Below are 19,045 nucleotides of genomic sequence, written 5' to 3'. Positions count from 1 at the left end.
ACGTTAACAAACTTTCAGCTAAATTTTGGAAAAAAGGTCCATTGTCATTGACTTTCTGTTGGTCACTGTGGCATATTCTCATGACCAACTTGAACACAAGCAGAATCTGCAACAGGAACTTTTTATGCCCCCACACTAAAATACCAGTTTTGTGAATTCCTATTGAAATTATTGGATTTCACCTGTGGAATTTCACAAAGGAACAGTAAATGGCACAACGTTAATCTTTAAAAACTCTCGTAATTTATTTGAATTTATTAGATGTATAATGCTGTTAAATGTAATCTTTGGCAAATTTCAAAATTAATATATTTTCATATACAAGAATATATATTTTAATACACATTATAATATTGTAACGCTTAACTTTTAGCATTTGAAATGGTTGGCCCCCCAATGTATTTCTTATTTATTTAGACAGAATACTATAGAATTGAAATATTTAGAATTTAGGCATATAGAGGTTATTAGCACAGGAATATATCAAGGTGAATAAAGGAGGCTAGTGATTAAATCAAGACTGTGGGCCATGAAAAGTTTGTGAATGTGTGTTTATTAATCCTCTGGTGTTGTTCTGTCATCATTGTTCTGTCATTTTTACGAATTTTTTATTTCAACTGAATGGTGCTGAATGAAACTGAATGAAAATGAACACACATACACAAATAATAGAAACTGAAAATAATTTCACACTTTTACTGTTTGAAAAAAAGAAATAATAATAATAACATATTGGAAACAAATGGGAATTGAATGACATCTAGTGAAAACATTTGATACTGCAAACCCCCCCCCCCCCCACCATATAATAATAGTATCACTTCTGCCTGTGCCCCAAAGCATTCAAGATTTACACTCAAAAAGTGGTTGCCAGGAAATAAATGTATCATAACTATTTCATAAAGATAATTTAGTATGATAAAATAATAATATTGTATAATTATATTAAATAAAATATTAAAGACGAAAAAACAAACCCATCAAACTAAAATGTAGTACATTCACTTCATTGAAAGAAGAAAAAAAAAAAAAAAAAAAAAAAAATTGACCACAAAGTGAGCAACACCAGAGAGTTAAACTATATTTATGTATTACTATGAGTCAATGCACTACACTGTGAGCTGATGTAGTGAAAGTGTTACATTTCTATTTTGTTTGACTGGGGATCTGTTGTGGACGGTACAGGGTTGAAAAGCATTGTTTCCAACCTCTGTTTTTCTCTTTTGGTGCTATGTGTGTGCTTCAAAGTTTGTATTAGATTTGAAATGTGCCCTGTCAGTCTGTTCTGTATGTCACTGTAACAAAGAAAAAGCTGAAAAAAAAGTCTCTGTTGACATGTATGTAAGCACCTTTTATACATCAGCTGGAAATTAAAAGTCAGTGTCAGCAACTGTGCACTTGATGGACACAGACACACAGACACAGACACACACACACACACACACACATTGTCCTTCTGATGAATGACAGTTTTGCCTTAGGTGATACACAGGTTAACATGGACATACTCTCAAAGACACACTCACATTCTATAAATGCCTCCTCAGTCATTCCAGGCTTGACTTTCATTTATATTTTTAATAAGTACCTGAGTTATGAGCAGGTAGTGTGCATTAATATGACTACCCTGCTCTATCTGTTCAAACACACTCTCTAACATCATTACTACCATGTTCATTCATGCACTGTTCATTCCCCTCCCGGCTTCCTCTCATTTAGATCAGTTAGACTCCATACAGCTGGAGGTCACTAGATTGCCACTGAAGTTTGTACACCGTCATACACACTTAGCATCTGAGGTCACTGTGCACTACGTCAGCTCTTTTTCCTCTTAGTCCACCTGAAGGTGAGCTCTTTTACAATATCTGCTGCACATGGCTCATTTATATATATATATATATATATATATATATATATATATATATATATATATATATAGCCTTGGTGAACATAAATTAAACACACACATAAATTATATATATATATATATATATATATATATATATATATATATATATATATATATATATATATAATTTTATGTGTGTGTGTTTAATGTATGTTCACCAAGGCTGCATTTATTTATATATAGTATAATAAAATGTTATTACAGTTTGAAATATCTATTTACACACAACCCTTGTATTATTAACTCTGGTTTTAGTTAAATTGTAGCCGTGAATTAAGAATTTGTTCCCTCGTTTTAGTAAATTGTGGTCATGTTATACTAATTTGTATCCTCGTTTTAATAACATCAAAATGAGGGATTTAATTTGTATAACAGTTTCCACATTCTCACTCTTATAAATTCGGGGGCGCTATTCTACAATCCCTTTCAAAAATTAACAATGGTTTTACTACAAATTAAAACAAAAACATAAACAAAAACATGGTTGATATAGTTAAACCATGGTAAACACAAATCTTTAGTGTTTTGCTACACTAAGTTTAACCATGTTATTTGTATTAAAACTGTGGTTATACAAATGGTACACTTTTACTGTAGGACTAGAATGCTTAATTTTAGAAAAGGGATGTGGCAATCAAAAACACATGCGAGAAAGACGCAGAAATGAGCTCGTTTGCATTTATGCATTTGAAAAACAGTGTGATCATCAACAATAAACAGCATATAAATGAAAACTGCCTAATGTTACCAAGTCAATTATCAAATGTCATCCTACTGAATATGTTCCAGATGTAGTATTCGATAAAAGCTTAATATTCTTTTATTTAATTCATTTTTTTTTTTTTTATAAAACTTATCTACATTCAAGAGTTAATAAAAAAAGATAGCTTGGAGCTAGAATAAAACTAATCAATATTTTATTTTAAACTGTAGAAGCTCTGTTCTTTATTTTGGTGTATTGCATGTTCAGATATTCAAAAACAAAATATTCTGGGGGCCATGAAATTTGAGTGAAAATCAACAAAAAAGCTGGCAGTAGCTGGCAACTTTTTGCAAAAACGCTGGCGGGGAAAGAGTTAAAGGAATTTATCTCTATGTCAGTGTCACATGATGAGAAAGGTGGTGTAGATTAATATTTTTGTGGAAACCATAATACATTTTCAGGATTCTTTGACAAACAGAAAGTTCAAAAGAACAATAATTTATAACAATTTAAAAGTAACTGTAACTTTTGTGCTTAATATTTTTGTGGAAATCTTGATACAAGATTCTCTGAAAGAATACCATTTATTTGAAATCGAGATCTTTAACAAATAAATTACAAATATCTTTACTGTAATTTTTTATTAATTAAATGAGTCCTTGCTGAATAAAAGTTTCAATTTCTTTAAAAATCTTACTCATCCCAACAATATATTCGCAACATTTTTTTTTTTTTTTGCTGCAATATTTTATATGTATATTTTTCTTGCAAGATTTATCTTTTTATTAATTTTTTTTGCAAACTGCATCTTCTACAGCTGTATAATGGCTCCATGAACAAACTTTTGCTGGAATAAAATGCAAAACATTACTGATGTTGGTACAGTATGTAGAAATTTTGTCTTCAGAATCTTTAAAAGCATTTAACTCTGCTAACAACGACACCATATTTTCAAAGCAATACATTATGTCTGAATGCTCTGGGGTTACATATCCTAAAGTGACAGTTCCTCTTTTGAACAATTAAAATAAGTTTTCCCCTTTGAGTTATTATATGGGTATGATGGAATTGCTGTGGTTTTATGAAGCAACGGCAATACTATATGTGCGCAAAGAAAACAAAAATAACAAATTTATTCAACAATTTCTTATCTTCCCTGTCAGTCTTTGACACACATTCATGACAGTCCCATGAAGCATGTGTGTGCATTCCTCTGCTTGCAAAAAAGGCGCAGTGCATCCAGGTTCTACATCAGAATACCGGCTCCTGCCAGCTGCGTGAACGTGCTTTTGATGACTGTTTCCTTTGCAGACAAAAAGTATACTCATAGCTTCATAAAATTAAAAGGGGGTCCTAATACAATGTCATGCATTCTGAGTTATTTACACTGTTAAATAGTCGGATCCTCATGCTTAACATGGCCAAAGAAAAAAAAAAAAAGAATTGGACATATTTCATGATGAAGGGAGAATTCCTTATATGGACACTTCTCCCGGAAGAGAGCGTGCACACATCAACCAGAGCCTAGAGCACACCCATCAACGTGCTTCATCCGGGTTACGAAAGTCGTTTCAGTGACGAATGTAAATAAACAAGGCCCAGTTTAACACTGGATTTGCACATTGTTTGATACTGAAAGATGTAGTATTCTCAGCGATAAAAGATCTGAACTGCAGGCAGTACGTAAAATCACATCAAATTTCTGTGTTTTATTGGTAAATGCTCACATGGACTATTTTAACAATGTCCTTACTACCTTTTCGGTCCTTGAACATGGTAGTTCTGTTGCAGTCTATGCATGGTAAGAAAGCATACAATTTCATCAAAAATATCTTAATTTGTGTTCTGAAGATGAACAAAGGTCTTATGGGTTTTGAACGACATGAAGGTGAGTAATTAATGAGAGACTTTTTGGTGGAGCTATCCCCTTAAATGATACATACATCTGCTTGTGAAAATACCAATTTTAAAAAAAAAATATACTTAGTATTTAGATATAAATTCTCATTAAAATGGACAGACATATTTTAATGTACGTTACATAAACTTCAACAGTTACTTTTGTAATACCTCAGTAAAAGTATTGTTTTATACAGGTGCATCTCACTAAATTATAATGTTGTGGAAAAGTTCATTTATTTCAGTAATTCAACTCAAATTGTTAAACTTGTGTATTAAATAATTTCAATACACACAAACTGAAGTAGTTTAAGTCTTTGGTCCTTTTAATTTTGATGATTTAACAAAAACCCACTATTTCACTATCTCAACAAATTAGAATACTTCATAAGGCAAAAAAAAAATATTGTGAATTGTTGGCCTTCTGGAAAGTATGTTAATTTACTGTACATGTACTCAATGGTTGGGGCTTCTTTTGCTTTAACTACTGCCTCAGTTCGACTTGGCATGATTAATTTGTGGCACTGCTGAGGTGATATGTAAGCAAGGTTTCCTTGACAGTGGAATTCAACTCATTTTCCTCTTGACAATACCCCATAGATTCTCTATGAGGTTCAGGTCTGGTGAGTCTGCTGGCCAAACACATTGGACCAACATCAGCAGATGGCATTGCACCCAAAATCATCACAGACTGTGGAAACTTAACGCTGGACTTCAAGCAACTCTAGGACCTTGGTTTCCAAATGAAATATAAAACTTGCTCTCATTTTAAAAGAGGACTTTGGTCCACTGGGCAACAGTTCAGTTCTTCTTCTCCTTAGCCCAGGTAAGATGGCTCTGACATTGTCTGTGGTCCAGCAAATTTTTTGACACGTCTGTGTGTGGTGGCTCTTGATGCCTTGACCCCAGCCTCAGTCCTTCACATTCCTTGTGAAGTCCATTCAAATTCTTGAATCGATATTGCTGGACAACCCTTATAAGGCTGCGGTTATCTTTGTTGGTTATGCATTTTATCTTCCACACTTTATCCTTCCACTCAACTTTCTGTTAACATGCTTAGATACAGCACTCTGTGAAACAGCCAGCTGCTTCGGCAATGAATGTTTGTGGCTTACCCTGTGATTGTCTTCTTCCCCATGATTGTGTTGCCCAGTGAACCAAACTGAGAGTCCACATTGAAGGCTTAGGAAACCTTTGCAGGTTTTTTGAGTTGATTAGCTGATTGGAATGTCACCATATTCTAAATTGTTGAGATAGTTAATTGGTGGGTTTTTGTTAAATGTGAGCCAAAATCATCACAATTAAAAGAACCAAAAACTTAAACTACTTACGGAAATAAATGAACTTTTCCATGCCATTCTAATTTTTTGAGATGCACCTGTATATTATTCTGTTTAATGTTTTTTTTTTCTTTTTTTATTGATATGAATTACCTAGAATCAAGCCGTACACATTCTAGAGGTACTTCAACACTTTTATCTGCCATTTAGAATGAATAGCGTTGTAAATAATACAATGTTATTCGAAGAGGCAGTCATATAGAATTATGGGTTAGGGTCACCAAAGCCTTGTTGGTTTTAATGAAAAATCACACCTTACTTTAATGGAAATAAATGGCTTTTAAGCTTAAGTCTTCTGTTGTGGACGCCATGAGGGTTCACTGTTACTGGTTGCCACAGCAGAGAGAAAGATTGTGTTTGCAGAATCAATGACAGTAAAAAGGGAGTGATTGAGAATTGGAGACAAAGAAATATATGGTCTCAGGGGAGAGATAATGAAGTTATGCAAAGTCATAAAACTAATAATTTAAGAAGGTCCCAGGGTCATGTGTTGTTTGTCTTTAGAGGTTTTTCCATTTATGTCTGTGATCAAGCTTTATATATTTCACAATTTATATCTTCATTTCAATGCAGCAATAAAAACTGCACAAACTAGTGGTTTCAATACTGTGAAGAACCACATCTTTATTCTCTGCTCTCATACACTTGGTGTTATACACATTTCTTTGACGCACTAACAGCCAATCTCATTTACCCCTTTTTCAGCAAGGTTGCCATAGTGATTTGAAATAAATAAGTAAAACTGCATAACAGATTTCTCTAATGTATGGCATCTGTCATAATGCTGTGGGGAATATGGTTGTTTTTTAGTGTTGTGAAACAGGTTGTTAAATTAACTTAAATTAAATTAAATTAAATCAAATTTCCCTGGCCCCACCACAGTTATTATACACAATAATTAATTATTTAATTTACAAATAAATAAAAAACATTTATTTATTCATCCCTAAATATTCTTGTTTATTGTTAGTAGGTCTTGTGTGTTACATGACGACATCAATACATTTTACATTCATGTAAGGCTAGCTCTTTTTCTGAGCTTAATGAGGCACCAGGAGTTTAAACATCATAAGCCCTGTGAGTCTGAGTGAAATACTAATCTGTAGTGAGCTGAAATGAAGAAGAATATTTGCCTTCACAGTAAAATTGCATAGAAATGGACTCCATTCGCCATTTCGCTTCATTTTACATTGAGTTTAATGTTCATGCATGTCCTAAGGCCCAGTGTTTGTGTGTGCATAAATGTGTTAGGTGTTCATAGTGCTGTCGAGTGAGTGTCTATCTGTCCTCCCACACTGTGGAGAGCTGAGAGAGATTCTGCCTTCCCTTCGGTCTTTTTCACCTCATTTTACATCACACCAGGGTCCAGATGTACTCTTTATCAATTGTGCTGTACACACAATGACAAACAAAACCAAGGCATTGTGCCTTGATGTTTAAATTTGTTTGCACTGTTGTAAAGTTTTTTTATATGGATAAATCTCCTGTGATAAAAGCAAATGCAATCCATTTCTCTAGTGGGAAGTATAGTGCACGTTTATGTATAATCACACCATTCACTGCCCATAAATGTTTTATTAAATCATAAACAAACCTGCATGCAAGTATGACAATATGTTAACAGGACTGGGATCAATCAGTGGTTTTCGGAAATATTGTCAGCCAAAGCTAATTGTTTCCAGTCACATTTGTATTAAAATTGGATTTTCTCCTTGCACTTACCCAGCAATTGCCCTGCACATTATAAGATCATCATGATCAGTATTACAGATTATCATCTGCTGTTTATGCACTTAGTACTTTGATACACAAAATACCCAGAGATTGCTGTTGATTTGGGAATTCAGAAATAACAATAGTGCCTCAGCTTTTGGGATTACACCAGGAGTTTTTAATTATTCATGCGTCAAAATATACTCTGCAATCTCATTAGTTTAGTCAAGCAGTGAGGTATGGGTTTCTGGAAATAAATATGCTTTTCAGATACCATGGCATCCAGGGTTATGTAATGGTGTCCCTCAAAAGGTTATTGCCATACATATAGTACATTGAAATAAATATACACAATATTCTTTGTATTGGTCAAGTAGCAGTGTTAAAAAATAACTGTGTAATTTACTTTAATATAACCTTTAAATTCCTGCATCAAACCTAATAAACTGCATGAGTGATATATGATTGCACGAGTTCTACATTCACTTTCTTTAAATGCTCAAGAAAGAGGGAAGGTTATGCTTGGCCTTGCTGTCATTTTAGACTTATGTCACACTCACATTCGATTAGTTGTTGTGTATCTGTGCAAGGTCTTGGCCTGACTGCAAGGCTGTAACAACCTTGAGAAAGAAATTGCCTGGGATTCCTCATCCATTCTCAAAAATGAGATCAAGGTGACCACAACCAAAGATGCTAGCGATAGAAATTGGCATTAGTGGGTTGTAAGCATCCATAGTCTGTAATTTTTCATGCAAATAGAAAAGTAGTTGGACACTTAAGTCATACTGCATTAATGTTGTTGCATTAAATTATTTTTAATTATAATTTTTTAACACAAGAATACCATATTTTAATACAAGTAATGTATTACTCATTACTACAGTTCTCAGTGTCAATTGATCCTTCAGAAATCATTGGAATAAGCTGATTTGGTGCTTAAGAAAAGTTCTTCTTATTATTTAAGTTTTAATGTATTCTTCTTTTTCTTTTTTGGGATTCTTTGAACTGCAAGTAAAAAGAAAACAGTATTTATTTTAAATATTTTTTTTTTGTAATAATGTAAAAACATTACCTGTCTAAAGGTAATGCATCCTTGCTGAATAACATTTTAATTTATAAAAAAAACTAAACTGGTTACACTTTATTTTCGGTCAACTTTAGACATTCCACTAACTATACTGTATGTAATTAATTTTGCAACATGTCAACTAACTCTCATTACAACATTTGTAGACTGTTAGGTTAGGGTTAGTAGAATAAGTTGCCGTACTTGCAAAGTTACTTATAGTCAGTAGAATGTCTGTTGAGAAGCCACAAAATAAAGCATACATTCTACTAATACTCTAATGATTGCTAGTTAGTTGCAAAATTACTTATAGGCAGTAGAATCCCTAAAGTGGACTATCAAGTGTTGGCAAAAATGTTTTACTGACTGCAAACTTTTGAATACAAGCATATATCGTGTTTGAATTATGACAAAATACACACTTCTGTTCAAAAGTTTGCAGTCAGTATAATTATGGTTTATCTTTTAAAAGGCAAATTTCAAATGTTCTTGTGATTTACTCTTCATAGACTCTATTAAGAAAAGCTCCATGGCTAATAAATGGCTTTCCCTTTGGGAAGATTTCTGTAAACTTGCCTCATTTCTTCTTCATCTTTCCCATCAGTACATTTTTGAACATACATTTTCGGCCAATCAGAACTCAAGTTTTTATTTTCCAGTGAAAAAATGTCTTTTACCTTGTTACATTAGCAGAGAGGTCAAACACGTCAGCGCTGCGGGGTCAGGGAGAGGACAGAGGGATCTCATCATGCTGTGTTGCAATGTCTCTGATGCAGTAACTCAAGGCCACCTCTATTGCCTTGCATGGTAATTACAGTTACAGGTGCTGATGCAGATCGAACCTATTGTAAAAAGATAGAGAATCACCACCCCCTCACCAATCAAAAGAAGTCCTCTAAATCATGTACACCTGGAAACTCAGCTGCTGGCTGGGTATTTATGGTGTGAAATGATCCGTGCAGTGCAGTACCCAGTGCAGAAGAGTGGCAGGTATGTTTAACTGCATTTTTCAATACAATGGTCCACAGCATGTGCCTCATCTGTAATTGCACCCCTCTTCAAGTATGTCCTGCTATTATTATGTATCACAGGTGGAAACATTGGAACCGTCCAATGCTACCAGCCAGCGCTCATACGTGAGTGCCAGAATGGTTCAAAAAGGTGTATGGTCCAAAGATTGATCCAGAAAACAAACTAGGACACATTTGAGGTCGTTGGCCTGTGCAATAATTGTTTTGTGATTCATGGGGGTGGCAAAAATTTGATCTGAGAAATTAGATGCACTGTGATGGCACTCATTCACATCTCAATTGCAATAAGTTTTCATCAGTTAACATGCTTGATCCTGAAGAAGAACAAGCGGGTGAAAAGCTAGAGAGAGTCTGGAGTTCAGCTCACTATTACAGAGCAATAATATAGATGGAACTGCTGCTACTGAAAAAAGAGCCTTTTGTGTAAACATTTTAATGGAAACGTATTCCAGCCGCTGTGGTTTCCATAGACACGGCCGGGTACTGCGTTTTGAGGTGTAATCTCATAGAGCTTCCTGGTTTAATGAGCACCTTTGGGCGAACGGTAAGAGTCACATTTTTCACTACTCCATTGATCAATATTGATTCGAGACCCACAAGTAAAGTGCAAATATTTAATGGAGAGTATATGAAAACAACAATGCGCTGAGTGTGTGTGATCTCATATCGATCAGTAACCGTACTGTTTCTGGTGATAAAAAGGGCTGGAGATTGTGGTTGAGGAGCAGTTGGCAGGAAATACTTCAACTGGTAAAGGCACCCAGAGGCACCTTTACTTTAATTTCCTTTTATACTGTCAGGAAGCCATCAAGATCAGCCGTTTTATTCAACTTTACAGGGAAAACATTGTCCACAAAGAACTTTAGTTAACCTAATAATACTGTACATGCACTGGGGAGTCATACATAAAAGTGATTCCGGACCGGGAGCCTCAATTAGCACTCCTGAACTAAAGCAGAGGTCAGTTGATTTGTAATGGATTTAAATGAGGTCAGAATAGTGTCAACCAACTCAAAGTAGCTAATATACTAGAATTAATACAAATGGTTGTGTCACCTTTCATTTGTATGAATTTTTTATGTAAGCTATGTGATATGTGATTTATGCTAGATATGTAGAGATTTGTGGCGTGCTGCATATTCTCTCTTTAAACATATCTACATAACACCAATTAAATTAGATATTGAAGCCATAAATGTACTAGGTTTGTCCTTGTTAAAAGAAAAGAAACACTGTTTAGATTTAGGACAAATCTACAATTACCTTTATACCTCAATTCCTTGCATAACAGGATTTCATTTTACATTTTAGAATAATAATATTAATATAAATTATGATAAATTCTAAATATTATTTAAAGAAATAACTTCACAACTGTTAGAAAAGCATGTTCTATATAAGTATGCATATGTGTAGTACAAGTGCAACCTGGATATACTACATTTACATGATGACAGTGTCATGTGATCTACGATGTCAGTCATACTATTTTCCTGTCATTTACAAATCCTTTCTTGTGTCAATCTGATTATTTAGCATTACATTTAACATTTATTCATTTAGCAGAGCTTTTATCCAAAAGTGACTTACAGATGAGAACAATAGAAGCAATCAGACCAACAAGAGAACAACAACAGTATACAAGTGCCATGACGAGTCTCAGCGCAGTACACATAGATATGGTGTTTTTCATTTTTTTTATTTTAAAGAATAGAATAGAATAGAATAGAATAGAATAGAATATAATAGAAAATGAAAGTGCTAATATTAGAAGGTCAAGTGCTGGTGTCTTTAGATGTTGAGGAGCAGTTGGTACTTCGACTGGTAAAGGCATTATCTATTCTTGGTGGGAAAAGTCTTAAAGGTTTTTTTCACAAACTATTCTAGTAGTTTGCTAAAGGTTTTTTACACTGTTATCTTGAGGATTTTGGTTTTGGATATACTACTCATTACACATTCAGCTTTTTGCATAATATGGAAGTAGATGTATTTGGACATAGGGAATAATAGTTTTTTTTTTTTTTTTCAATCAGGTTTCCTAAGCAAACCTCCCATTGGTCATAAACCGATAACAACACAATTTTTTCTCTCTTTATTGGTGGAGTCAGTGTTGCTGGTGGGGATCTTCAAACATCACCACTTTTGACAGAGCCACATTGGTACACTTTGTGTTGTAATCAGCCAACAAACATCTTACTTGATGGGAGACCTCCTGGGAAAACTATGCTGCTGCTGGAAGAGGTGTTAGTGAGGCCAGCAGGGGGTGCTCAGCCTGTGGTCTGTGTGGCTCCTAACGCCCCAGTGTAGTGATGGGGACACTATACTGACAAAAAGCACCATCTTTCGGATGAGATGTTAAACCAAGTTCCTGACTCATTGTGGTCTAAAAATCCCAGTATGTCCTTCGAAAAAGAGTAGGGGTGTATCCTGGCCAAATTCGCCTATTGGCCTCTGACCATCATGGCCTCCTAACCATCCCCATATCTGCTGATTGGCTTCATCACCCTGTCTCCTCTCCATCAATAAGATGGTGTGTGGTGGACGCTTTGACACAATATGGCTGCCGTCGTATCATCCAGGTAGATGCTGCACACTGGTTGTGGACGAGGAGATTACCCCCTTCTATGTAAAGCACTCTGAGTGTCCAGAAAAATGCTATATAAATGTAATGAATTATAATTATTATACACTGTACTTGTAGTTGTTTTTAGATGTTTAGCTGTGATAGAAGAAAGTATTTTAAACAGAAATAAAAGACTTCTTTGAAGGGCTTAATTATACGTTTTTAACTTACTGATATCCTTCAAATGATGTTTTAACAGCTTTTAGTTTAGCATTTATTGGTTTCAGGCTTAGCACTAAAAGAGTGTTGAGTGTATATGTGCACAGGTGTACAAAGCATTGTGTTTGGTGCATGTCACAGACATTACGCACCACAGCAGTGGAGCAAGAGTGCGATATGCTGGAAAAGAAAGAGAGTGAGGCAGATAAAGGGAGGGAGAGAGCGCTTTAAACAGACGTGGACGGCTGCCTACTGCTCATTCCCCAAGAGCTGTAGCGCAGATGAAGCACCACTGCTGAGCTCAAAAAAAAAGCAAAGAACATAAAACCATCTAAAAAGAAAAGAGAGTAAAAACAGAAACAAAAAGCGGGACAGGCACTCAATAGAAGCTCAGTTTTTTATCAGCTGGAGGAAGTGAGTGTATGTGCATGTGGGAAAGAGTGTAAGAAAAGAGGAAACCTCAGAAGAGAGGAGAGAAGTGTCAGCAGAGCAGTGGATTTATGCTGTCCAGTCTTGACATCCCTCCCTCCTTTCCTCCTCCTCTCCTCCCCCCTTCAGCAGGCGGGCTTTTTGTGGCTGACCATGCGAGGACCCTCTCAGTGCTGCGGGAATCTCCTCTCCTCCTCCGGATAGTTCTGCAGCTCTCATTCTGTGGCTCATTGACCCAGATGCAGCTTTGACACTTATCTTTTCCACGAGGGAACGTCTTGGGCAAGGTGCAGCGCAACTTTTGGACTGTGTAGACATCTCCTTTTTCCTTGTGTTTAATAATTGATGCAGTCTCTCTGCTGCTGCTCTGACGGTATCCACAGGACGGGATCAGGGAGGAAGGTCGGGACTGTGACCCCCGCATGAACCCTCGGTGTGTCCTTTCTGTGTTGTAGACTGCATCTTCTGCATCCTCCACATCCAGCATGCAGGTCTCAATCGCTTGCACTGACCACAATCTGAAAGGTCGGAATGGGGACCATGGAAAAACGAACGCCACCAGCCCCAACGTGGTGAATGCTGCAAGGGCGAAGTTCCGCACGGTTGCCATCATCGCCCGGAGCTTTGGTTCTTTCACCCCACGCCACCACATCTCCCTTAAAGAGTCCACTGGCAAGCTCACTGGCATGAAGTACCGGTACGTCTCTCTCTCTCTCTCCCTCCTTAACCACTTTACTTCATTTCCATTTCTTCCTTTCACAGATGCCTTCACCTGTGGCTTTTTCTCTTGCTGGAATGGATTGGATCCTCTCAAACTCTTCTGAGATCAGTTTTAAGAAGATCAGTAGTAGTTGGGTGAAGCTTAGGCTTGAATTGTGGTGGTCAAGGCATATATTTGTCACTGTTCATCACTTAAAGGATGCTACTGTTCATCACAGATCAGAGTATTTAATCAGTTTTATATTTGGATTTGACCCACTCTTGATCTCCTTCCTCTGTTCATCTTTGTTAACTAAGCTCACTTTGTTAGCTCTGAGTTCCTCGGGACAAACAAACCATAATTGTTTGCTGTTTCATATTTAAACTCTAGCGAGCACAGTTCTCAGATTGATGCTTCATTACGTGCAGAGAATTTCCAGACCGTTGATTCTTTGGAGTGTTTTCCCTCTCCTTGTTCTAGGAGAGCATAATTGCAGCTGTTTTTTCTTTGATTATCTGATCATTTTTCAGTATGTGTTGCTTGATTTGATGCAATATTTTCAGTGATTTCAAGGTATTTTATACCTTCTCTGCTGCATGTGTTCTGGATCCTGGTGGGATGTGCTTTGCTTGTGTGTGTGAGTGTGTGCCGGTGTCAGTGCTTTCTGAGCCTAATTGCAGAATTAAAGTTTCTAAATGCTGATGTTGTGTGGACCACATGAGCATCTTTCCCCTGATGTCCTGAATCAGCACAACATACACCGAACTTTGAAGGAGCGGTCACACAATGCTTTAGGTTTACCAAATTATTTCATCTTTACCATGCAATGATGATGGATTTTAGGTCTCGATGAATTCTATTTTTAAATAATTTACAAATAATAATAATAATAATAATAATAATAATAATAATAAAATGTATTGCTTCATGTTCCTGCAACATAACAAACACTGCAGCTTTGTTGTTTGGTCTGTAGTCAAGAGGTCAGTTTGTGCTATTTAGATCTACTGGTCAGTCAGTCACACTAAACTCTAAAAATTTTACGTCTAGGGTTAATATGTATAGTATTGTCACTGAGGTAGCAACCTCAAAACCGACATGTTTTAGCTTATTCACCCCGAAAGGATCATAGTAGTGCCTTATAAGATTGCATACATAGTTGCTAATATGCATATTTTAGGGGTAGATATGGTACATACAGTAGTTGTCCCTTTATGGGTACTGCTACTGTGACAAGCTGAAATAACCCTAAATGTAAAATCTTCGTAAAAAAAATAAAAATTATTGACAGTCTATTTAAATTAACAGACTTCAATAAATGTACGTAATGAATGAATGTAAATTTCCAAGTAAACAGAATATACAATTAGAAAAACAAAATATAGGCCATGAGTTGATTTTATCTAGTGGGAATTGATTGGAATGTGAGAAGTGACAGGAGGTTGAACGTGATGTGGTTTTATGAAAGAAGATTGGATCGGTGAAGTTGAAATTATATATTATATTTAGATGATAGAATTATGGAGAAAATAATTTGTCTTTAAAAAGCACACCCTGAATAATGCACAATAAGATCAGTAAGGTGTATTTGGAAAGAAAATAGGATCAGTTCTAATATAATTCTTTATAGAATATCCACTTACGTTGCATTTATCTTATTATCTGAGATGATATGCTTATATATATATATATATATATATATATATATATATATATATATATATATATATATATATATATATATATATATATAATATGAAATGATATGATATAAATATATACTATTTTGTCTAAATAAATTAAAAATAAAACACAACTAAAATATTTAAATCTGTTATTTTTAAAACAAATTTAGGCACTACAGCATAATAATGAAAATGGATATGGATTTTGAGATTTGCTAATGATTATATTTGTTATTCAATTTTATGTTAGTCTTTTGGAAGATTATCTTAAGTTTTATATTGAATATCAAATTAAATATTACATTAAATATTCAACATAGAAATATCAATTTTTCTGTAATATATCTTATAAATTATATGGTACAGATATATAGTGCATCTCTAATAATAATTATAATACTTCTATATATTTTGAATCTTTAAAAATAGTTATAATATGTTAACACCTGCTCTTAAACTAAATTCTAAACAAGGTTCTCATCGTTATTACTTGTTTTCAATAATAATAATAAAAAAAAATAACTTTGTTGCTCAGATCCAATGTTTTTCTTGATATCTACTGCATTCTACACATCTACGCTTCTCTCTCTCTCTCTCTCTCTTCCCTGTCTGTGATGATAGTGATCTCTGAGTTGTTGACAGCCCATCAGGACAGCATTAAAAGTGCAGGAGTGCGTACTGATGCAACATACAGTGTATGAGTGAGCAGCAGATAGAAGAGGATTGGGTTTCTAAAAGTTATACTTATAGCTCTGCGTGTCCATCATGACTTCATTGTACATGCCTGACAGGGAGCTGCTCGGGAGGAAACTTTCTTTTACTGCTCTCATTACACACACTCATACATGCTCACACATGGTAAACATCGGAGGCCAGTAGGCTTCATTGTGTCTTTATGTTTAGTGCCACAGTAGAAACCCTGGAGACCCATTAGACTAGGTATATCTTTTCTCTTCATAGTAACTCCTTTCAACCATTCATCACCAATCTCATATGGGAACTGGTGACTAAATATACTGCATTTACAGCTGGAACTTGAGTCAAAACCTTACTATGGTACCTCAGTATAGTTGGAATTGGTATTAAACCAGCTCCAAACCAAGTCCATCTTGGTAAAACAGGATCACTTACAGAATCACAGAGGTTTAATAGGTATTGGGGCAACAATAGTACCTTTGAAAAGGATCCTGTAGCCTGAATAGAGAACAGGCAAACAGAGAATTATCTATACTGTTTCTGTATTGAGGAAACAAAGATGTAGGAGAGGCAAATAAGAAATAAATAAATAATAAAACAACAAATTTTTCTTCTGGTGTGGTTTTCTTCATTTGTCATGGCTGACCTTTACAGGGATTTATAGGGAAGGCATGAAGAGCTTCTCTGCAAAGATCTCAAAGCAGGAGATCAGACCGAAAGGTCACAGTGTAGAGATTCACCCAAAAGTTTCATTAAACACCTTTAACATCCCTGGATAAGAATGAAGGTCCCTGTAGCATGCAAAGGGGTTTAACAAAAAGTTAGTACTTACTGTTAAACTTTTACTAGCGTATTAGCATATCAGAATGATTTCTGTTGTTTCTGTTTGTTTCTGTTGTATGGTTTCTGTTCTAATTGTAAAGTAAAATAAAAATATATTTTTAGTGTATAAAAATATATATAGTTTTTAACATTAACATCACTTTTTATTAATGGCATACGTTAAAAGAGACTTCTTTCAAAAGCATTACAAACCCTTTGAATGGTAATGTAAAAAGGTCTAATTTCTCATACATTTTTGTTATTAGGGTTGCCATATTTCTCATTTATCACAAGGGAGGCTGTTGGGTCAAAAGTAAACCCATTAATTTTATTTTAGCCAGATAACAAACAAGAGCTCTAGCTACCAAGTTTTCTTTTCCAACATAGTCATGCATTTTTGATGTTGCTTTATAAGATGTTGCAGTCGATGTTAAAGTTGGACTAAATTATATAGCATGTGGCTCATTCTCGACATTTTGAATTCTTTCGTATTGTACTTCACAGACTACAATTGTTTAGATCCGATTTCCAATCATACATGCGTGTACACATAAAGCCTGGGTTTATTTAACATCTGTTAACTGCAGTTTTCATTGAGTCAACATTGTTTTATACTTCATGAAATCTCTCTCTGTCTCTCTCTGTCTTTGTGTATCAGTATTTTGCTGCAAACTGCTTGTCTCTGGGGTCTTATTAACTGCATGAGAGCTCAGAGTCACCTGACCTCCCACTGCAGCACTATGGCGAAGAAAATAAGAAATGCCAAGACAAGCACCCATACTTGCATCAAGAGCCTATAACTGACGATTAAATAATATGCCAAAATATGCAGAAATATTTTAAGGATGGCAAATAATAGGATGGTACTCAATGACTGAGGCAAATCCCACTGAAATTTGCATATCACTAGAAAAACCCAAATAAATTTTGCACCATGACAAAGCAGCTCAGGCTTTGATTCAATATGTAGACCTTAATGATGCCTGTAGCCTTTGAGAGAACCCTAACCATGTGTGAAAACAAAAATGAGTACAAACATCTAAAGGCTGAAATATTTGGAATTGCTCTTAAGTTTAATTATGATTTGATTAATAAAATCCCTAAACTAGCAGCTTGGCTGTATTGATGAGTGTTGTCCTCTAGAGCTTGAAGTACAAAGATAAACCCTTCATCTATTAAAGTATAAGATGAACTGGCTGGAGATAAATGGAAGACCCATAAGCAGGGGGGTCGTTTGTTGACTGTCATTTACAAAGTGTTAATGAAGAACATCTTGTTGCTTGTGGCCTCCAGTGACCCTGCAGCTAAAACCTTAAATTAACTTGTAGTTTCCATGACAACATTTAGACTTTGAGGTGTCTCACTTTGTAATTTTGCTGGTTAGTTTTACATTATTGGATTCTTCAAAGATAGAAATGTCTCTTAAAGGGATAATTCACATACACACACACCAAAAATGATTAATTTATTCAACCTCATGTCATTCCAAACCTGATTTTTTTTTTTTCTGTTGGAATTTTGAAGAACGATGCAAACCAATCCGTTTGGGTACTAATGACTTTCATTGTATTGATCAAAACAGCATTATTTTGAGACATTTTTCAAAATGTCTTCTATCCCTTTAATGTTTGATTTTTGCTAATGTGTTGTAAATTAATTTGAAAGTTTTTGCTTCTTTACACTGCTGATTTTATTTGTTAATTTCTCAACCTTTTGGAAATAATAATAATAATAATATATTTTGCTCTTTTACCCTTGTGAACTTTCACATCCACTCAGTAAAGAAATATACTTTTATTTGTCTATGTATGCATGGTGTCTATGTGTTCATTGCTTGACTACTCTAGGGTTTGTCTTTTATGGTCATTGTTGTTAATAAAACGTCCCTTTCACTAACTTCACTCACTCACTCACTTTAAAAAGTTTCAGCTTTATTAATTTCAGAAAAAAAAATATTCTTCTTCAAAAGCCATTTAAACAATCATTCATCTTAGTGGTAAATATGAAATACTATTCCGTGTGGTTTAAGAACCTAATTTTATTTTCCAAATGACCGTTCTGTCACAAATTGAGACTATGTATGAAGTATCACATTTTGATATTTGAGGGTGTTTGAGTCTTATTTCAGGAGTTCTGAATGGTTGTTATAATCAAAGCGGTCAGGTTTGCAGCGATAGTTCACCCACAAATTACCACATTTTACTCACCCTCAAGCCAATCTACAGTAGGTGTATATGACTTTCTTCTTTCAAACAAATGCAATCGGAGTT

At 35.0% G+C, this 19,045-nt stretch overlaps 1 protein-coding gene across 2 annotated transcripts in view; it reads left to right on the top strand.

Annotated features, from left to right (window-relative positions):
- LOC127934160 (voltage-gated potassium channel subunit beta-1) overlaps positions 1-19,045 on the top strand; it is a 128,614-nt gene that overhangs the window by 16,069 nt on the left and 93,500 nt on the right. Inside the window, exon 1 of one of the 2 annotated variants that reach the window (XM_052531351.1) lies at positions 12,632-13,569. The exons of the other annotated variant lie outside the window; for it this stretch is intronic. Coding sequence (XP_052387311.1) covers positions 13,358-13,569 — 212 coding nt within the window. The 5' untranslated portion in view covers positions 12,632-13,357. Of the gene's footprint in view, positions 1-12,631; positions 13,570-19,045 lie in introns of those variants that run through there. 2 annotated transcript variants of the gene reach the window in all.

This window comes from Carassius gibelio, chromosome A18 (genome assembly GCF_023724105.1).
Source record: "Carassius gibelio isolate Cgi1373 ecotype wild population from Czech Republic chromosome A18, carGib1.2-hapl.c, whole genome shotgun sequence".
Taxonomy (NCBI): Eukaryota; Metazoa; Chordata; class Actinopteri; order Cypriniformes; family Cyprinidae; genus Carassius; species Carassius gibelio.
The sequence above is the reverse complement of the archived record's forward strand: the minus strand, read 5'-3'. Positions and strand labels throughout refer to the sequence as shown.